We start from the raw sequence: 22,900 nt of genomic DNA, 5'->3' as shown, positions 1-22,900 counted from the left end.
GTGAGGGGGACAGGAAAGCAAGAGCACAATTGGAATTGCCACTAGCAAGGAATGTGAAGGGCAACAAAAAGAGTTTTTACAGGCATGTTAACAATATGAGGGTTATCAGGGAGGGTGTGAGGCTGTTACTGGATGAGGGAGGTAATGACAGAAGAAGTGGGAAAGGCTGAAGTACTTAGTACTTTTATTTTGCCTCAGTCTTCACAGACAAGGTCAGGTCCCTGACTACGGCACCAGGCAATGCAGTATGGGAAGCAGGAGGTCAGCCCTTATTGGGAAAAGAACAGGTTAAAAGCTGTTTAGAAAACCTGGATGCACACAAATCCATGGGTCTGGATTTAATGCATCCAAGGCATCCAATGGTAGATGTCATTGCAGAGCCTTTGGCTGTTATCTTTGAAAACTTGTGGAGACTGGGAGAGGTCCCAGATGATTGGAAAAAGGAAAACATAGCGTCCATCTATAAAAAAGGAAAGGACAATCCAGGGTACCATAGACCAGTCAGCCTTACCCCGGTCCCCAATAAAATCATGGAGGGGATCCTCAAGGAATCAATTTTGGAGCACGTGGAAGAGGGGAGTGATCAAGAGTAGTCAACATGGATTCACTAAGGGCAAGTAGTGCCTGACCAATCTGATTAGCTTCCATGATGAGGTAACTGGCTCTGTGAATATGGAAAAGTCAATGGATGTGACACACCTTGACTTCAGCAGAGCTTTTGATACAGTATCCCACAACATTCTTGCCTATAAGTTAAGGAAGTGTGAATTGGATGTATGGACTCTAAGATGGACAGAACACTGGCTAGATGGATGGGCCCAACAGGTAGTGATCAATGGCTTACTGTCTGGCTGGAGGTTGGTTTCAAGTGGAGTGCTCTAAGCATCAGTCTTATGGCCAGTACTGTTTAAAATCTTTATTAATTACCTAGATGAGGGGATGGATTGCACCCTCAGCAAATTTGCAGATGACACTAAGCTGGGGGGAAAGGTAGATATATTGGTGGGTAGGAATAGGATCCAGAGTGACCTAGACAAATTGTCCGTGTCTACACTAGCCCCAAACTATCTGCTCATGGGAATAAGGGGACTTCAAAGTAGGTGGGGTCCTTTTGAAAAGAAGCCTTGTCGCGACGAGCCGTGTGGCTGCAAGGCGCATCAATTTCGAAGTGCTACGGCTGCCCGCATGCTAATGAAGCGCTGAATATGCATTTCAGCACTTCATTAGTAAACTTCGAAATGGCCATTTGCGTGGCTATTTCGAAGTTTGGGGCATGTGTAGACGTAGCCATTGGAGGATTGGACCAAAAGATATTTGATGAGGTTCAACAAGGAGAAGTGCAGAGTCCTGCCCCTGGGACGGAAGAATCCCAAGCACTGTTACTGGGTGGGGACTGACTGGCTAAGTAGCAGTGCAGCAGAAAAGGACTTGGGCATTAGAGTGAATGAGAGGCTGATATGAATCAACAGTGTGCCCTTCTAGCCAAGAAGGCTAACAGCATATTGGGGTGCATTAGGAGAAGCATTTCCAGCAGATCTAGAGAAGTTATTATTCCCCTCTACTCGGCATTGGTGAGGCCACATTTGGAGCATTGCATCCTTTTCTGGCCCCCCGAGTATAGAAAGGAGGTGGACACATTGGAGATTGTTCAGTGGATGGCAACAAAAATGATTAAGGGGTTGGAGCACATGACCTATAAGGAGAGGCTAAGGGATCTGGGCTTATTTAGTTTGCAGAAGAGAAGACTGTGGAGTGATTTAATAGCTGCCTTCAACTTCCTGAAAGCAAACTCTAAAGAAAATGGAGAGAGACTGTTCTCAATTATGACATTTGGCAGAACGAGGAGCAATGGTCTGGAGTTACAGAGGGAGAGGGGTAGATTGGATATTAGGAAAAAACTACTTCCCCAGGAGGTTGGTGAAGCACTGGAATGTGTTGCCTAGAGAGGTGATGAAATCTCCATCCCTAGAGGTTTTTAAGTCATGGCTTTACATAGTCATGGATGGAATGATGTGGCTGGGGATGATCCTGCTTTAGGCAGGGGCTTGACTAGGTGACCTCCTGAGGTCCCTTCCATCCCTAGAAATCTATGATTCTATGACAAACAAATGGAGCTGTAAAGATTGAAATATTCCTCCCACTGTTTTAACTCTCTTGCTACGAGTATAAAAAAAACCCACCACAGCAAGACACATAGAGCTTTTTACACCTAAGTCAGAGTGACACATTGTGAGTGTAGACATTGCCTTGCTTATGTCATACTAAGTGGCCCCAAGAGGAGTCACAGAATACCCAAAATGACCACTCTAGTCACTGGTTTGAATTCTGTTGCCAGGTGCACAGGCATACACTTCTCCCTGCTTCAAGTCCTGAGAATTTTTCAAATTCATCTTCCTGTTTGCTTGGCATGGACAACTCATATAGAACCTTCCCAGCTGAGCACATGAGCTCCCTGCAGCAAATTCACTCCTGACTAAAGTACACTGAAGCTGTTGTATCTGCTGTGTCTGGAGATGGGGGCACAGGATGCTTTGATACCTATGGGCAGATTGGTCTTGGCATGGAAGACAAGCAACATAAGTGGGGCATGCAGCCATGCTGTGCTAAGATCAAGGAGCTGAGAAGGATGGGCCAGAAGGCAATGGAGACCATTTGTTGCTCTGGTGTGTCATTAAAGACCGGCTGATTCTTCAAGGAGCTGTCTGGTATCTTTGGAGGCAATCTCACCTCCACTGCCTCCAGTGCTGTGGGTACTTTGGTGGGGCTGGAGACAATGACCTGCTGACAGAACTCGGAGGAGAAAGTGGCAGAGAAGGAAGTGGAGCTATAGGAGGATGGGGGACAGGCAGCAGGGAGGTCCAGTGGTGTGGTTAGCCAGGACCTCTTTTTAATTCCAGAGAGGTCTATTCAGTCCCAGCATGCCGGTTGTGGTGTATCTGATATAGGACAGAGGGGCTCCAGTACTCATTCTGCTTTGATACTTCAGCGATACAGGTGATATGATGCATTTTTGTTATTGTTCATGGTAAAAGAGGAATAGAAATAATCAGCACAAGCAGTTTGTACCTACTTCTCATTCTACTGTGGAGCTAGTCATAGGAGGCCCTGTGGAAAAGTTTGTTGAGATACAATGGGCTGTCCTGAGATGTCTAGGGAACTTCCCTGGAGGTACTCTGCAATCCTCTACTGAACGCTTTTGGAGCACTCCCTTGTTTCTTCCCCTATATTTGGAAACTTTGTCATGCCAATCAGCAATTACAGCTGCAAGCAACAAATTAGCACACAGGCAAGGTGCACGTGGACCTGGAGCTGCACACTTGCATTCTCAGTAATCCTCAGGAGCAAAATATCAGCTGGTATTTCCCCCATCTGAGGAAAATGGTGCCATTATCTGGAATAGTGTCCCTAGATGCTTGCAGTGACACCCCTCTGGAACTCCACATCTGTCTCATCTTGCCTTTTGCCCTGAGGCCTCAGAGCTCTTCTTATATTTTATGGGGCCCTATACAACTGATGCTACCCCCTGTGGCTTTTGTTGGGGGGCTGGGACTTCTCTTTCCTACTTAGACCCCTTGCACAGTTTATTCTGGGGCTCAGAGTTCCCCACTTCCTTCCCACTCCAAACAGCTTCGTCTAGGAGTTCAAGTCTGTCCTACCCAAACACAGCTTCTGTTTGGGCTTGGTAGCTTCCTGAAGTTGGAGCCGTGCTATAGAGGCTGAGAGCTCCTCTCTGCCCCCAGCCTGGAAGGAGGGAGCCCATAGTAATGGCTGGCTGCTGGCAGTGCAGACTATGTAGAGCAGGGGAGGGGGCAGGGAGAAGGCATCCTTGCTGCAGAAAGCAGGGAAGAGCAGAAGGGGTAGGGAGGGAGACGAGCCAGCCAGGCTGCAGTGCAGCAATAGAAGAGGTGAACAAGGTTATAATTAGGCACACATGCAGCTGAATCGGGGCATCCCCAGTTTGGTGCTCCAAATTTTCAGGTGCCCTACACAGCTGCATATTTCACTTATGGCAAGAGATTGCCCTGCCTGGGCCACCTTACCAGACTGTGTGCCTGCCAAGGGAAAGTGAGAAGGTGGTGTTCCTAGTTTGTATGTATCAAGGCTGTGAGTGCACTCACAATACTGCCTCAGTGTACTGTTACCTTCTGCAGATATGCCCTTTAGGATCTTTTCTTACACACCAGATAAGCAGCTCAGCCTGATATGGAAAGAAACCCAGAGAAATAAGGAAGACATAGTCTGAGATTGGTGCAAGCCTTGGATACTGCCAACAGTGAGCTAAGAGCATGGAGGGCAGCTATCAATGAAAAACTGCATGCTTACCAAGGAGCAAATTATAGAGGGGTAAGTATGGTACATTTACTTGAGGATATGAAGGGTAATCATAGAATACTAGGAATGGAAGGTTCCTTGAGAGGCCATTGAGTCCAGCCCCCTGCCATCATGGCAGGACCAAGTACTGTCTAGACCATTCCTGACATTTATCTAACCTATTCTTAAATATCTTCAGAGACGGAGATTCCACAACCTCCCTGGGCAATTTATTCCAGTGTCTGGCCACCCTGACAGTTAGGAACTTTTTCATGATGTCCAACCTAAACCTCCCTTGCTGCAGTTTAAGCCCGTTGCCTCTTGTTCTATCCTCAGAGGCCAAGAAGAACAAGTTTTCTCCCTCCTCTTTATGACACCCTTTTAGATACCTGAAAACGGCTATCATATTTTCTTAGTACATGAAAAGTGTTTTGCATTGCATTACTGAACATAAATTGGATATAGATGAAATATTAGATAATGACCAAGCAGGCTTCAGATTTAAAAGACTTTGTGCAGATCAAATTTACTCTGAAACAACTTCCCTGGAAAGACTTTCCCTGGGTAGCTGAAAGATCCTCAGTTACAGCCAGCACCCAAAAACTGTGACCGCCGAGGGAGACTTCCCCTGGGTGGCTGAAAGACCTTCAGCTAAGCCAGCACCTGAAAATCATGACCAACAAGGGAGACTTCCCCTGGATAGCTGAAAGACCCTTGGCTACAGCCAGCACCCAAAAATAGTGACCGACGAGGGAGGCTTCCACTGGGTGGCTAAAAGACTCCTGAATTTGGCCAGCGTCTTGGCCTTTGGATAAAGCCCATAGAATAATTTCCTCTGACAAGACAGCCACTCTAGTGACAAAATATTTTCTTCTGTAGCCCGAAAATCATGACTGATCAGGGAGACTTCCCCTGTCTGGCTACAGGAGCCTCAACGTGTGTCAGCTGCCTGGTATCTTGTACAGCACTTCGTTTTATTGGGTTGGGGCCAAGCCACATGATGTGGCTGGGAGCTGGAAACTTCTAGACTGCATGACATCTCTCAGGAAGGGAAGGGAGGGGATGTGGGGGCCAGGACAAAATGAAAGTGGCTGAAAAGAAGTTTCTCGCCCAAGTACAACTCCCACCCACAGACGAGCTGCCATGTGATGTGGGCAAGGGAAAGTTCCAGAATGTGTTGCACCTCTCAGGGAGGGAAGAGAGGGGATGTGGGGGATAGGACAACATGTAAATGGCTGGAAAGAAGTTTCTAGTCCTATCATACAACTATGACCCAGGCAGTGCAGGGAAAAAAAAACGTAGCTTGCAGGGGTATACACAGAACTACAGATCCCACAGCCATGCTATTAGCAAACAAAAAGAAATAAGATTTTTCAGCCTCTCATGACCTACAGCCATGGGCTTCCAGGTGCTGAATTGAAACGGTCTTCCTGTTGCCTAATTCCTCCACGCATGACAACAGTGGAGATGGAAAAGGCCAGATAGGAGAACGGTGGGGCACTGTGGGGCACATAGAGGACATCTCTGGAAGCTACTGAATTTGATTTAAAGACTTGACGCTTCCTCACTGCCCTTCATTCAGAATTTTAAATTCAAACTGAACACTACACCCGTCAGGTTACTACAATATCATGATATCATTATTATGTTGATTTAAGTGCACCATAAATCAATCTAATGGAATTTACAGTGAAGACAGGCACTTGATAAAATTGGGATAAATGACTTAAAATCAATATTATCCTATAGCGTAGACATAGTCAAAGAAACAGCTTGCCTAGCAAAGATGATTAGCCTTTAACTTTATTGATTTCACCAAATCTTTCAACTGAATTCACTATAAAAGATCTGCAACAATAGCTTCCAAGAAAGATAGTGTTACTGATCAAGATACCAATATTATGCTATGTAAAGACAGAAAGTAGAGACAGTGTTTGGGTTGATATGGTCTTTCAAGTGTAGCAAATATGCATTTTGTCACCCGTTGTTTTTTGCAACATCAGAGGAAGATACAGTCATAATGTGCAAGGTAGGAAAATGTAAAGATCTTGATTTTTGCATGACATTATTCATTTGGACAAAGATAACAATGTCATGAAACAGACTATTATCAGAGTCAAATACGATGTTGCCTAAATTGGATTAATAATTGGCCAGAGGAAACCAAAAAAAAAAAAGGGTCATGCTCATTGAAAGAAGAGTCAGTAATGATGGTGCTTATGGGATTGATATCAAAGAAGATGTCATAGTTAACAGAACATCATATCTTGGAAGTACAATCAGAACTGATGGTTAACTCCGTAAGGATGCAGAAACAAAAACTGTGAAGGTAATTGAGCTTTTATGAGCAAGCAAATATTTGGAAAAATAAGTGCATCTACACAAGAACCAAGATAAATTAACACAATGTCATTGTGACACTAATATTATTATATAGTTCTAAAAGTTGCCTAGTGTTAGGAGCTCACAACAAGAAATTTAACATGTTCTGGATGAGATATTTGGGAAAAATATCTGGTGTCTTCTGGTGGACTAAAGTAGCCAATACTGATGTGTTATGGAGGGCAATTAAATAGATTGTAAAAATAATGAATCATGAAAGAAGATTGACATTCCTTGGGTATGTCGTACAGATGTCAAAAATATTCCTAAACAAGCCCTTGACTGAATACCACTGAATCTAGGGCAAAAAGGTCAATAGGTGACATATAAAACAAGCTTCTTCTGCTGTCATGGAACAGATTGGCTGTGTCTAGACTTACGAAAAACTTCAAAATGAGAATACTAATGAGGCGCTGAAATGAATAATCAATGCCTCATTAGCATGCCGCCAACCACGGCACTTCACAAGTGCCACATTTGGGTCGTGCGCAGCTTGTCTACCCAGAGATCCTTTTTGAAAGGACCCTGCAAACATTGAAATTAGCTGATAGGAATAAAGGGATTTTGATGTTTGCAGGGTCCTTTGCAAAAGGACCCTCATACAGATGAGCCACAGGCAAGTGAAACACGGCACTTTCGAAGTGCCACAGCCAGCAGCATGATCATGAGATGCTGAATATTCATTTCAGGGCCTCTTTTGTATTCATCAATTTGGCCATTAGCATGGCCATGTTGAAGTTTTTTGTAAGTGTAGACATAGCCGCTATGATGGACAGAAGTGGATGTTTGTCTCATGTCAGAAGGCCTGGTAGCAGCTTATCTACTCTTTTCCGCACTCCAACTATATGCTGCAGGAAGAGATAGCAAAAAGGTTGTCAGATTTGGAGCATGTGAACTTGTTACTATAATGGTAAGAGTAGACAATCTATGCTTTGGTAATTAAGGGACTGTGGAGCTACACATAGGAGGAAGGTAAAAATGGGGAGAAGAGATGGAACACAAATAATAGAGGTGGAATGGTAATGGATGGAGTAACATTGGCTAGAAAAAGCAAGGAAAAGGACAAAAGGAAGAGAGAAAAATAGAGAGAAAAAAAAGAGAAAGGGGAAAGTGACTAAAACAAATTGGATGAAAATTATACCTTCCCTCGTGTTTCATAGGATCCACGAGGATCTGACAGTTTAAGGGTAAAAATTGTAAGTTTTCTCCATGACTTCAGTGGCACCACGATTCGCCATAAGTGTATGTTTGCACTCTAGTAAAAGACCTGCAGCAGTACAGCTACTCAGGTTGGACCCAGGAGAAGTCTCAAACCCCAGAGTCCAGCCCATGCTTGAATGTCCACTTTGCTATTTTTCACATGTAACTCACATCCTATGAGGCCCAGTCAGCTGACATTGGCTCAGACTCAGTGCCCCAAGTATGTTTATTGTAGTATTGATGTACCCCAACTGTCTCTGTCCCTTCACTTTAGCTCTGAAAATTTGAGAGTCAGGATTAAAAGTCTCTATGGAAAAAGCTTCCAAAGGCAATAATAAACATGATAAGACACATTGTTTTAAAAGACATAAGACCTGTATTTGGAGTGTATTAATTAAGTACTGTGGTTACCAGTTCTAACTTAACTGAAGAGCTAGACATTTAAACACACCGACTCACCTTCCTCCACCTTTGAATTTTTCCTCTCTGTAAGTTTATTTATAAAATTAATTAAAGAATAAAACAATAAACTACCTTCTTATCATCAAAAGATAGAAATAACACTAGTAATGACATCCAGAATGGATTAAAACTGATCACTCTAAAAACAATGGGAAGGAATTCATAGAGCTGCATACACTTGTTCAGTTTTGAAATCCTGAGCAGATCATTAGCTATAAGGAACGTAGGTTTATAATAAATTATAGGTCTTTGTGGAGGAAACTAATACTACTTATCTCATATATTAACGTCCTGAGACTGAGAATAGTTTTATATGACCTGCGTATAATTATCTGTTTACTTAAAATTAGAAAAGGGAATATTTTTGTTATTTTTCTTTTTTATGCAAATTGAAAACATGAATCATCATCAGCTTTATTTCACTTCATATTCACACATTAGGGCAAATTCCCTTAGCCTGAAAAAATAATCTTTTCCCATTTTCACAATTCCCTGCCAGGAACAAGTATAATAGGCTGTGTATTACTTTCAAAGAAGCACTGTAATTTTCAATGAGGATAGCACAGGAGTTCTAGTTACAGAAAGGAGGCTGTTTACTACAGAAATTTATAATCCTGTATAATAAATCAAAACATGTGATTCTAACCATATTTAGTCATTTTATAATACAACTTCTAAAATCTTCTATAAGTTGAAATGAGTATGTGGCAATTGTTTAGGGCACACGTGCAAGAAGAGCCAAAACGTATTATTTTCTGTGAGCTATGTTCCTGAACTCCAGTTAAAAGTGTGAAAGCAACTCATTCATAAACAAGTAAAAAAAAAAAAGACTTTCCTTACCTGTCTATAATACCACACAAGTCTATCTGAAGATTCCTGAAGTTACCAAGGGAGTTTTGCTGTACTGAAATCAGATCTATGGCTTTGCTACCAATGGTAATAAGCCTCATACATCCTTGGAAACCAGCAAATGGGCTGTTACATTCAGAGTTGCTGCCATTGTTGGGACACCCTGAAACAGAAAAATAGAAACAATTGATTTTGGAAAAAAGATTAATATTACAAAATCAATTTGTATATTTCAGTCCCTACTCTAAAACCAGATTGAAAGATGTTAGTTTCCTGTCTTTGTGAGTTTTGTAGGGAAGGATTAGCCCAGAGCAGCTTTGAATGATGACATTGAGCCTCTTAACCTTGCAAGCGTTGCATAATAATTAACTTTTTGTTCTCATGTATTCATGAAATTTTTATAACAAATAACATCAAGGAGCTGGACTAAAGGAAAACTGAAACATCAAAACCCAAATGTAAATGAGCTTCATCTGTATGGAAAGAAGGTGTTCACAAACACTGGTATTATCAGTCATAAATAAAAAGTTAGTTTACAATACTCAGTGAAAGCAAACTGGAAAAATAACTTGTTTTATAACTCTTACATAATCCAAGAGTTGAAATATAAAAAAAGGGAAAAAAAGAGCTACGGAATGTACCAATGTTTGTATCTTATTGCAATTATTATTACTTTAATCTCTAGTCTTTTATCAGTGGGATTAAAAATTTTCTACATGGAAATAATAACCAATCCAGTCCTCAGTTATACCCTTCCAAGGATTTGCAAGAGTCCCACGAGGGTGAAATCAATCCACAAAAACTTTAAAAGATCAGTTTTATTTTAATAAATAAAATACTATAGAATATGAATATTAATACAACTATAATAAGTAAAATATCCCACAACAACCTTGAAAATTTGTTTTATTTTAATAGTTTTTTGTAACATGGGGAGACAATTACTAATTGAATATTTCCAATTAACTGTACATTTTAAAATAAGTAGCTGATAGATAAGTAAAACGTAATTAAATTTGCAATTACTTTTTCCCCTCATATGATTCTGAACTTCTACGATTTTGTCCAGAATAAATTAACCCAGTGTCATAATTTTTCAGAACCATTAGCCTTTTTGAAATATCATTTTTCTTAATATTCTGTTAGGAAAGAAAAATATATGAGCATTAATGAAAGTGGTATTCAGGCTTGTGGTCAGCATTCTCAGTTATCATAAATCAAAGTGAAAGACATAATTCCATATATCATGCAATTTACACTATGTGAAGGAGTGTTTTTCATTTATCTCTCCTTGCCCTCAAGATTGCCAATCACAGTTATCATTTGCATATACAAGAACCGGAACATTTGGCATTTCCTCAACTCTTTTGTCGTCTTTTCTACTGTTTTCCTTCAAAGCTAAAGTATTTTCACACTAATTAAACCAACTCTCAGCCAAGACTAAATATCTCTCTCTAAAAGAGGAGCAGAAAGCCTTCGCAGGCCCCTGAACAAAGTGCTTGTGTTGCAGGGAGAGGGGCAACTCTACAGTCCCAGAAGAGACAGCGCCTTGGGAGAAAGGAGCAGAGCTGGGGGCAGGCAGCTGTCTACATTGCCTGTAGTACAGCACCCTCAGCCCTCCTGGCTGCACAGAGCAGTGGGCACTCTGGCAGCAATTTAAAGGGCTTAAGGCTCTGGCCATCATCTCTGCCAAAGTAGCAGTGGCCAGTAGTCCTGAGCCCCTTTAAATTGCCAGGCCCTGGAGCAACTTCCTCCTTCACCTCCCCACACCATCCTCTGGTGTTCTCTCTAATATTTCAACAAATTCATCACTTCTACTGGAACAACTCCCTTCATATTAAAACATGTATACAGAGACATCCTGCATATTTCAGCAAACTCAGATAGGACATGACAAAAAGAAGGGGTGTTCCAAACAGTAGCTTTTCATCAGCCTATTTCCAAGTCTGGATGACACTGTATACACTTCTGACTTGACCACACAGCTATATTCAGAGAAGCTGGGTATGGATAGTGATTTAGAGCTTTCCGTGGTTTTGGCATTAATTTGAGTCCAGAAATGTGCTGATGTACAGCTTAAATGGTTATGTCATTTTCTTATTCATTAAGAAATTAATTAATTATCCATGTCTCTCCTGATGTCTGTACCTGTTCCACGAGCTCTGCAGTATTCTCTGGTGCAAGTCACATAATCAAAGATGGGAGAGCCAAGAGCAATGTAGAAATACAAAAAATGGAACAGTATTTTCTTTGTTTAAATAAAAATAACACATATGAGTTTTTCTGTATTTTTAGTTAGTGCTTGTCCACTGGACCTCATACCTTGTATCTGATGAAGCTTTTATATGAATCTAAGGCTGTATCTACACTGTGAGATAAATTTGATTTTTAATAAATTCAATTTTTAACCTCGTTCTTATGAATTTGAATTTAAGTGTCCACATAGCTTGCTGAAATTCGACCCACCATTTCTCTGTGTCTATTTTCTGTGTTCCCATTGCCCTATGCAAATTCAACAGGGTGAGCAGTGAATTGTGGGTACCTATCCCAGAGTGCCTTAGCCCCAGTTGCTTGTTGGTGTTTCGCATTTGTATCTCAGAATGCAAAGCTCTGTCTCAGAATTCAGAGCACCCAGTAACTGTGTGAAAATGAACTGGAGATCATGCCATTTCTTGCACCATTTCCTCCACCTGCATAAGCATGGATCCCCAAATGCTTCAATGTATAGCACACATCGTTTTGGCAACCACACTGGCTGTTGCACAATTGTACCTTCAATTACAAAGCTCAGTGACGGTTCAGTATCATGATGATGATGATGATGATGGTTTTGAAGAGCAAATCTCACAACTACAGTACAAGAACTCCCAGCAGCTGGCTGCTCTGGATGAACTGGTAACAGTGGAGGAGTGGTTTTGGACTTGGGAGACCAGCACACACTGGTGGGATCACATCATTTTGGAGTCCTGGGATGACCAACAGTGGCTGCAGAACTTTCGCATGCACAAGTTATCTTTTATGGACCTTTGTGATGTGCTGGCCCCCCTGCCTGAAGTGCAGCAACACAAGAATGAGGCCGGCTTTAACAGATCAGAAGCAAGTGGCAATCACTCTGTGGAAGTTTGCAATGCCTGAGAGTTACTGGTCAGTGGTAAATTAATTTGGGGTGGGCAGATCTACAGTGGGGGCCATAGTGATGCAGGTGATCTATGCAATCTGTCAGCATCTCCTCAGGGAGACTATGACCCTGGGAGATGTACAGGCAATAGTGGATGGCTTTACTGCCCACTGCTAACTGCAGTGGGGCAATAAATGGCATGCACATCCCCATCACGGTCTCAGAACACCTGGCCTTGGAGTACATAAACCGAAACGGCTACTTCTCCATGCTGTTGCAAGGGTTGGTAGTTCACAAAGGTCATTTCACCAACATCAATGCTGGATGGTCAGGGTCAGGGAGGGTTCATGACATATGCATCTTCTGAAATTCTGGGCTGTACAAAAAGCTCCTGGATGAGACTTTTCCCCCAGACTGTCAAATCATGATTGGCAACATGGAGGTGCCTATTGCAGTATTGGGCAACCCTGCTTACCTTCTGATCTTTTGCCTTTTGAAGCCCTACACAGGGGCCCTGGACCCCAGCAAGGAAAACTACAATCACAGATGCAGCAGGTGCAGAATGGTGGTGGAATGCACCTTTTCCATTTCAAAGTGAAGTTCAGATGCTTATTGACCCATTTGGAATTTTCTGAAACTAATGTCCCCACCGTGATTACAGCATGCATTATTTTGCAGAATATTTATGAATTCAGGCAGAAGACTTTCCCATTCATCTCGAATTCTGAAGCTAAGGCCATAGTCAGGGCTCACTCGCACCTGCCTACACAACCATCCACCAGTAACCATACTGAGACAGCAGCAATAAGGGATGCTTTAAAATATAGCTTCAAGAATGATCTGTAACACACATGCTACTGATGTATTTCTCTGTCATAATGCCAAGAAATTGTACCGTGTCTTAATGAATGAATGCTTTTACTTGGTGGGAGGGGGTTAAGTTGCAGTAAGTACAATGCATATAGTGGGCAGCTGTGCCTTCAGCCCTCTTCCAACCCACCCAGTTCTGTCAGCTGCACATCTGCTGTGGACCTGTGCATGTCAATGGGCAGCTGTGCCTTCAGCCATCCTCCAACCTGCCTAAGTTCCCCGTGCTGCAAATATGATGTGGACCTGGGCTTATTGCTTGGCAGCTGTGCCTTCAGCTCTTCTCCAATCTCCATAATGATTTGTGTTCCCTACCACTCCTGCACACCACAAAATCACACTGAGCTCAAAGGAATGATTTTATTCTGAGGGAGAGGAGAGGTTTAAGTGGCAGAGAAAAGAAGCTTTCTCAAGGGTGCTTGAATAGCCATTTGCAATGTTCATTGGTGCTAGAGTGGTAGGCTATCCTTGTCCTCCCTCCCTGTATTGAGGGACCGTGACAATGGGGGTGGGCGACCTCTCTTCAGGGGACTCCAGAAAGCAGGTACCGTCTCCTGCAGTGCTATGTTGGAAGCCCCTCTGCAGCTGCAGCAGGGAGCACAGAACCCGGTTTGCTCCATAACTGCTGTCACAAGCTCTGCCACGGCCTCATTCTGCTTTGCTGCTTGCTGCTGCTTGAAGTCAAGTATTCTTTGCTGAAGCTCAGCTTGAGTCTTATGCCACTGAGCTGTGCTATGATGTCTCTGAGCAGTGTCCTTTGTCAGCTTTCGATCCATGTGTTGCAGGATGACATCCTGCTTGCACCTTTTGCTCTTCCTATACCAGTCTCCAATGCTGGGCATGGCAGCTAGAAAGTGAAGGTCAGAATTAAGATACAATTCACACAATTTGTTTTCAAATGGTATGAATGGGTCTCCGTTGCTGTTATCAGGGGAAGTTTCTTTTCTGAAGGATGCTAAAGGCTTATTAAGGACGGAATTCTAAGCATGCATTTCACAATACATCATTCACCATCACTTATCCAGAACATTTCTTTGTGGACATGGGAATCTATAAGCAATTGTCTGCTTTTTGGGGAAATGGGAGGACTGCAAAGTAGGGGAAGCTGTTGGGTATCCTGGGGGTGTCCTGGGATAGTGAAAAAATTTTTGGCTGTTCCTGGAACAATTCTCCTCAAGGAGAAAGGAACACAACACCTGGCACTGCATGGTGAGAGGGGATGGTGGGGAAGGGTTCTATTACAGCCTCATGGATGGGTGCGTGGGGGGATTCCTGTAAACTAAAAAGATTAAAAAATAAAATACAATAAAAATGAAAAGAAATGCTAGCTAGAAAGGGACATGGGAGGGGAGATGGCCAGCAGAACAGCCATGTGGCATGGGGCATTCCTATAAAATAAAAAGAAATGCTGGATGGAAAGGGACATGGAAGGGGAGACGCCCCATAGAGCCTGGCAGCTGCATGGTGCGGGAGATCCCTATAAAATAAAAAAATATGGCTGGATGGAAAGGGACATGGAAGGGGACGTGCCCCGTCGAGCCCAGCAGCCATGTTGCATGGGGGATTCCTGTAAAATAAAATGAAATGCTGGGTGGAAAGGGACATGGGGTGGAGATACCCAGCAGAGCCCATCAGCTGCATAGCTCAGGGGATCCCTGTCAAATAAAAAGAAATGCTGGGTGCAAAGGGACATGAGGGGAAAGACGCCCACAGAGCCCAGAAGCTGCATGCTGTGGGACATTCCTGTAATATAAAAAGACTGCTGGGTGGAAAGGGACATGGGAGTGGAGACGCCCCACAGAGCTTTCAAATAGTTTTGGGAAGTGGGGAACAAAGCGCCCACCAGCTGCTGAAGAGAAATGTAAAAGGGCAGGAAGCACAGTAAAAAAAAGTCCAATGCAAATTCCTGTGCTTCTATAAGTTGCTAAAGAAGACATAACCCTCCTAAAACTAACAGATATGGACAAAGAACACCTGCTGATGCAGTGTGACCACAAACCTGAGAAATTTGCTAAAATGCTGTGTGGCACCATGACACCAGATCTCTATCTGGTTGCCAGGCGTGGCAAAGTGTGCTACTGAGGAGGCCCCAATAAGCCGAGCCTGCCCAAGAACCTCGGGAAAAAAATACAAGAGTCCCTGGATGAGGCCTTCAAGGAGATCTTCAAAAAGGAGAAGTGCCCCAACCCAAGAAACATTAACATGCTATTCTGAGGGGAACAGAACCATAGCAAACCTTTACCCATAGCCTACCCTATATCTACACCCATACCCACCCACAACTTGCTTCTAGCATGCAGAATAAATACTCAAATACTCACCTGAACAGTTTGGTCCAGGGGGCTCAGGGACCAGCATGAAGTTGACTGGCATGGAGGGGAGCAGTTCTAGGTCTATGATGAAGAGCTCCAGGCTGTCAAGAAGAACTTCCTCAGTCCCCTGCTCATTGACCCCTTCCTCCTTTCCATTGGCCTCTTCTTCTGGAGAACCAGCTCCTCTGGGCTCACCCCGACCTCCATACCAGAGCCTCCACAAGTGTTGTAATTAAGACCAGGCTCTATGGTGGGGTTGCTTCTCATAACCAAGTGCAGCTGTTCATAGTAGTGGGAGGTCCGTGGAGCTGCCCAGACCACTGGTTGTCTTCCTAGACTTTTTGATAGGCCTGCCAGAGTTCTTTCACCTTCACCTGGCATTGCATAGAGTCCTGGGAGTAACTCTGGCAGTCATCTCCCACGACATCTGATCATACATTGCTGCATTTCTCTTGGCTACCTGAAGTCTCTTCTCCACCAACTGGTATCCCCAAATTGCAAGAAGATCCAGAATCTTCTGTTGGGTCCATGCTGGGGCTCTCTTGTGAGCCTGAGAAATATCAGGCAGACCACTATCCTGAGTGCTCATAATTGCAGTACATGGCTACTGATGCAATTGCTACTGATGCAGGGCGGTGGCTACCAATGTGGTATGATGTTATGGGCAAAGGGATTTTTTCACTATGGGTGCCCTTTATATTTGCAGGCCTGGGCGCTGCTCAATTCCAATTCACATTATAATTCAAATTCTAATTCAATCAAAAATTTGCAGGCTTACTGTGACCTTCTTCCTGTGCATCTGGATCAAGAGCATTGGAGAAGGAAGTGGCCATACATGGAGGGTCACTGCGTAGCTTTGTGGGATAAGTATGGGACACTTCTGGAGGCTAATAAATTCCAGTTAAGGACATGGCACTTCCACGCTAGTCTTTATTTGAAATTTGAAAGTGATGCTGCACCCATCTCATAATATCAACATTTTGTTATCGGTATTAAGGCTCAATAAATTGAGCTTATGGTATTTACAGTGAAGACAGTGATGTTTTAATATCAAACTAATGCTTGTAAATTCGATTTTATCTCTTACTGTAGACATAGACTAAGTGACTTTCGAAAACTGGGAAGTAGATGTTTCTAAATATGTTAACCATGATGATCACAAAGGTTCTGTCTGGCCTTAGAATCTCTGAAACATGTATTTACTGCAATTAGATATTTAAATTGTTACAGTGGCTTTTACAATTCTTGGATTCATAGATCATAAAAATCATCGATCATATCATTATCTAGTCTGACTTCTTGTTGAGATACCAGCTTTTGGTCACTTCTGAAATAATTTCAACCGGAGTATATTTTAGAGAAAGCAAAGCAAAACCCACTTTCTACTGTTATAAAAATTTCCAGGATGTAAAATCCACAAGCGCATTCATCACACTAAGGCTACGTCTACACGTGCACCCAACTTCGAAATAGCTTATTTCGATGTTGAGACATCGAAATAGGCTATTTCGACGAATAACGTCTACACGTCCTCCAGGGCTGGCAACGTCGATGTTCAACTTCGACGTTGCTCAGCCCAACATCGAAATAGGCACAGCGAGGGAACGTCTACACGCCAAGGCTGCGTCTACACGTGCACGCTACTTCGAAGTAGCGGCAGTAACTTCGAAATAGCGCCCGTCACGTCTACACGTGTTGGGCGCTATTTCGAAGTTGAAATCGACGTTAGGCGGCGAGACGTCGAAGTCGCTAACCCCATGAGCGGATGGGAATAGCGCCCTACTTCGACGTTCAACATCGAAGTAGGGACGTGTAGACGATCCGCGTCCCGCAACATCGAAATAGCGGGGTCCTCCATGGCGGCCATCAGCTGGGGGGTTGAGAGATACTCTCTCTCCAGCCCTTGCGGGGCTCTGTGGTCACCGTGGGCAGCAGCCCTTAGCCCAGGGCTTCTGGCTGCTGCTGCTGCAGCTGGGGGTCCGTGCTGCATATACAGGGTCTGCAACTAGTTGTTGGCTCTGTGTATCTTGCACTGTTTAATGAAAGTGTGTCTGGGAGGGGCCCTTTAAGGGAGCGGCTTGCTGTTGAGTCCGCCCCGTGACCCTGTCTGCAGCTGTGCCTGGCTCCCTTATTTCGATGTGTGCTACTTTGGCGTGTAGACGTTCCCTCGCTGTGCCTATTTCGATGTTGGGCTGAGCAACGTCGATGTTGAACATCGACGTTGCCAGCCCTGGAGGACGTGTAGACGTTATTCATCGAAATAGACTATTTCGATGTAGCAACATCGAAATAAGCTATTTCGAAGTTGGGTGCACGTGTAGATGTAGCCCAAAGTAGCACACATCGAAATAAGGGAGCCAGGCACAGCTGCAGACAGTGTCACAGGGCGGACTCAACAGCAAGTCGCTCCCTTAAAGGGCCCCTCCCAGACACACTTTCATTAAACAGTGCAAGATACACAGAGCCAACAACTAGTTGCAGACCCTGTATATGCAGCACGGACCCCCAGCTGCAGCAGCAGCAGCCAGAAGCCCTGGGCTAAGGGCTGCTGCCCACGGTGACCACAGAGCCCCGCAAGGGCTGGAGAGAGAGTATCTCTCAACCCCCCAGCTGATGGCCGCCATGGAGGACCCCGCTATTTCGATGTTGCGGGACGCGGATCGTCTACACGTCCCTACTTCGATGTTGAACGTCGAAGTAGGGCGCTATTCCCATCCCCTCATGGGGTTAGCGACTTCGACGTCTCGCCGCCTAACGTCGATTTCAACTTCGAAATAGCGCCCAACACGTGTAGACGTGACGGGCACTATTTCGAAGTTACTGCCGCTACTTCGAAGTAGCGTGCACGTGTAGACGCAGCCTAAGTGTAGAGAATATTGCAAATAACACAAATATTATATAAGTGATAAAAGACAAGTTTTTAAAAGAGACAATTGTAAAATGAATGCACTCAGTCTTCTATAGGGTAGTTATTAGCAAGTGGCTATGATTTTTAAACTGAGAAAATAAAAGACAGCTTCATGCTGAAGCAAATAGAACTGCCATTAATTCATTATTTTTCAAAGCTGTCAAAATTTCAAGACTCAACACACCATCCTGTAGAGCAATATCCATCACTTTTCCACCTAAATGAAGGAGCAAGCCATGAAGATTAGGGCCAATGGATAAAAGTTTTTACTATATCACAACATCATGATAATTAGGAGCAGAAAAATATGTTGTAGTAAAAACCCAGACTTGATTTTCTTTTTCTGTGGCAAAGTTCCTCTTAGCTCTTGTAGGTGTGATGAAGTACAATTTCCCAATTATAGCCCTAATTAAAATGACAGTATAATATAAGTGCCCAGTGATTTTGGATCCCTCAATTTTATATTTCCCACCCTCTTGAGAGGGGAAAAAGTTTCAGAATGTGCTGAGCTCCCATTCTTGAACGTCAGGCCTTATTTACGAGGTTCAGGTAACCCATGCAAAACTTGAGGCAAGCCAAATAATTAGGCATGCTTGAAAACATTGGCTAGAAAAGAGAAGCATTATTACAGGTCTGTTATCAGTATAAAAATAACAGCATATTTCACCTCCAAAATAGTAGGTGCCTCCTGAATAAATAAGTGTAGATATAGCAGCATGCGTGGATGAGGTTACATCACTGTCCACCATTAGGCTCATACGACTTCTTCTGGCAGACAAAGAAACTGAATGCCACTGGCCATTATTTAATCCAACACCTAGGAGGAAAAACAATAGGACTTTGAGACAGCTACACGTACTATTTATTAAAAGAGTTGATCCTTATCGTCTTTAAATAGCAAGAATATGATAAATATTCAATGAACTAGACAATTATTCAGATACACAAAGGAAGAAAAATGAAGATGAAACATCATGTCTTTTGAAAACATAAAATTTTCAATTTCTTTTCCTTATTTTTATTAGTTAAAGTATCTTCAGTGGATGACAAACAATGTTCATAATTATTGGTAATACATTTCTTTAATGTTAGTGCCTATTATTGTGTCTTGAGGAGAGTCTTGAGCAAAGCATCAAGAAGATTCCTTATGTAATTTCAAATTAAGATCCCACAGCCTATGCGGTTCACAGAGCACAGTGAACAGCGTCTCTAACCATACCTAACCGATCTCTCTAGTAAAACCCCCAAACCTGGAATGAGCTCCCATGACCCAGAAGCGATATTTGATACTCTAACAGAAAAACTGGGCTCATATAACTGAATGAAATCTCCAGAAACAGTACACTTTTTACATTCAGTCCAAACAGCAGGTCAAACTCTTCTTCTTTATCCCTTGGTCTCTGTGAGCAACTAGTCTGTCCACGGTCCATAGCAAAGAATACCAGCCTAGCTCCTCAATATCAACAGCAACTTACTCTGTCACTGCAGCTGCTTTTATGTGAGTCTCCTAAGTGCAAATTGATTACTTGTTGCAGCTTTCCTCCAATTGGTTGCTTCCTCTGCTGCCTCTTAAAGTCACTTGGAGGGCTCTTTCTATTGCTCTTTTGTGGAAAAGAGTATGGTAGAAGCATAGAGTTTGACTATACTATGTCATAGAACCATAGAATACTAGAGCTGGAAGGGACCTAAGGAGGTGATCAAGTTCAGCCCCATGCCTAAAGCAGGATCAATCCTAACTAAATCATCCCAGCCAGGACTTTGTCAAGCTGGGACTTAAAAACCTCTAGGGATGGAGATTCCACCACCTCTCTAGGTAACACATTCCAGTGCTTCACCACCATCCTGGTGAAACTGTTTTTCCTAATATGCAACCTACTCTTCCCCCTACATAACTAGAGACCATTGCTCCTTGTTCTTGTATCAGTCATTACTGAGAACAACCTTCCTCCATCCTCTTTGGAAGCCCACTTCAGGAACTTGAAGGCTGCTATCAAATCACCTCTCACTCTTCTCCAAATACATTAGCCTTTCCTCATAGGTCATGTGCTCCAGCTCTCTAATCATTTCGTTGTTCTCCACTGGACTCAGAATCACAGAATCACAGGGCTGGAAGGGACCTCAGGAGGTCATCTAGTTGAGCCCCCTGCTTCAAGCAGGATCAACCCCCACTAAGTCACCCCAGCCAGGACCTTGTCCAGCTGGGACTTAAAAACCTCAAGGGATGGAGAAAGGGATGGACCCACTCCAATGCAGCCACAATGTTTCTGCATTGGGGGCAGGGGTCAGAAGTGGATGTAGTATTCCAGATGTGGCCTGATCATTGCTGAATAGAGGGGAATAACTTCTCTAGATCTGCTGGAAATGCTCCTCCTAATAGTTATATAGATTCTAGAAAATGCTAAAAGTGCCTCTTTATCATGGCCATTTGGTTAGAAGTCCTTAGTGTTCACCTAAGGACCTGTCACACCCTGTCACATCTATAAAGAACATTACCTTGCAGGATAAACTGATGTGTGAATCATTTTCTTCTGGAAAACATTCTACTAACAGCTAACAGGGAGTTTCCCTGGGAAAGCATCCAAGAGGAGCTCAGGTGAGTGTGGCATTTGGGGGGCTGTGTTGTGAGCTGGTGGGTTGAATACCTGTCTGTCTGTGTGTCTGAGTATGTGCTTTGTTTTGCAGAGAGGGGCAGTTTGAATACCTGCCTGTGTGCCTGAGCACATGTTTTGCAGAGAAAGGTAGTTGGAAAGCATATTTGGCAGTTTGGCAAGTTTGCAAGGTGTGAATTGCGAGAGCTTTGTTCCAGGTGGGCCGTTAAGGGCTGATTAGATTGGAGGCAAAGGCTTTGAGCCAGGCTTAACCAGCTAGCAGCTTGATAAGAAGTTATCCACATTGAACACTGTGAGCAGCGAGCACGAGCAGCTAACAGGGAGCTTGTCTGGGAGTTCACTTTAGGGGGGAGCCCATATCTGTTTTCCTTTTGTTATAGCTTTGTTTCTCTGGTGCCCTTCATGGCAGCACTAGAAACATCTAAGGGCTCTCTTTGAAAAAGGAAAAAATGGACAGTGACATGACTAGTGAGAAGTCTGCTGTTGTGACATGCATGGCATGTGCCATGTTTGTATTCCTCCCAGACAATAGAAAGGATTTTCTATGTACTAAGTGCAAGCTGGTAGCCATTTTAGAAGAGACTGTTAGAGGACTTGAGGCACAAATATCAACCCCCAGGTCCATCAGAGAAGGTGAAGACTTTCTGGATAGAAGGCACCATATAATACTGCAGGAACAGCAGTCTGCTCAAAACAAAGATGAGAACTGGAAGCATGTTACCTCTAGGAGAAGAAAACCAATTCAGATCTCTCCAATTCCAGTGGAGTTAAGTAATCACTTTCGGCTTCTCTGCACAGGTGATACAGTGGAGATAGCTGGGGCTGATACCTCACAGGGTATGAATCAGAAAAAGACCCCATGGTTTCTAAGGCATAGGATGCGCAGTCCTAGGGATGGGAGTTGTATGAACACCACCCTTAAGAGAAGAAAGGTGAGGGTGGTTGTGGACCCCCTCCTAAGAGGGACAAAGTTATCCATCTGCCATACGGACCTAGAATCCCTGCAAGTTTGCTGCTTGCCGGGAGCTAGAATACAGGATGAAACAGAGTCTCTGCCAAAAATTGTTAAACCTATAGACTATTACCCCTTCTTATTTCTTCATGTAGGAACCAATGATACAGCCAAGAGCTACCTCAGCAAGATCAAGGAATACGGAGCACAAGTTCTTGTCCATCCTTCCTGTGGAAGGAAGGGGTCTGGGTAGGGATGGTTGATTCACAGAGGTAAATGCGTGGTTACGTAGATGGTGTTGCAGAGAAGGATTTGGTTTCTTTGACCACGGGATTCTCTTTAGTGAACAGAAGAGAATGGGATCCACCTAATGAAGAGAGGAAAGAGCATCTTTGCAAGCAGGCTTGCAAACCTAGTTGCCAACATGGATTCACCAAGGGCAAGTCCTGCCTAACCAATCTGATTTTCTTCTATGATGAAGTAACAGGCTTTGTGGACATGGGGAAGTCAGTGGATGTGATATACCTTGACTTCAGCAAAGCTTCTGTTACAGTCTCCCACAGCATTCTTGCCCATAAGTTAAGGGAGTATGGATTGGATCAGTGGACTAGAAGATGGATAGAAAGCTGGCTTCATGGTCAGGCCCAACAGGTAGTGGTCAGTGGCTCAATCTCTGGATGGCAGTCAGTTTCAAGCAGAGTGCTGCAAGACTCGATTCTGGGGCTGGTGTTGTTCAACATCTTAATTAATGACCTGGATGAGGGACTGGATTGCACCCTCAGCAAGTTTGTGGATGACACAAAGTTAGGGGGAGAAGTAGATAAGTTGGAGGGTAGAGATAGGATCCAGAGTGACCTGAATACATTGGAGGATTGGGCCAACAGAAATCTGATGTGGTTCAACAAGGAAAAGTGTAGGGTCCCGCGCTTG

General features: G+C 43.6%; 1 protein-coding gene across 1 annotated transcript in view; it reads right to left on the bottom strand.

The window, feature by feature from the left end:
- Positions 1 to 22,900, bottom strand: part of CNTNAP4 (contactin associated protein family member 4) — a 488,087-nt gene that overhangs the window by 133,005 nt on the left and 332,182 nt on the right. Inside the window, exons 9-10 of the mRNA XM_074994161.1 lie at positions 19,077 to 19,226; positions 9,196 to 9,367 (exon numbers count right to left, since the gene is read on the bottom strand). Of these exons, the coding sequence (XP_074850262.1) occupies positions 9,196 to 9,367; positions 19,077 to 19,226 (322 nt within the window). The remainder of the gene's footprint in view (positions 1 to 9,195; positions 9,368 to 19,076; positions 19,227 to 22,900) is intronic.

Source organism: Carettochelys insculpta, chromosome 5 (assembly GCF_033958435.1).
Source record: "Carettochelys insculpta isolate YL-2023 chromosome 5, ASM3395843v1, whole genome shotgun sequence".
Lineage (NCBI taxonomy): Eukaryota > Metazoa > Chordata > Testudines > Carettochelyidae > Carettochelys > Carettochelys insculpta.
Note: the sequence above shows the minus strand (reverse complement) of the source record. Positions and strands in the feature narration are given on the sequence as shown.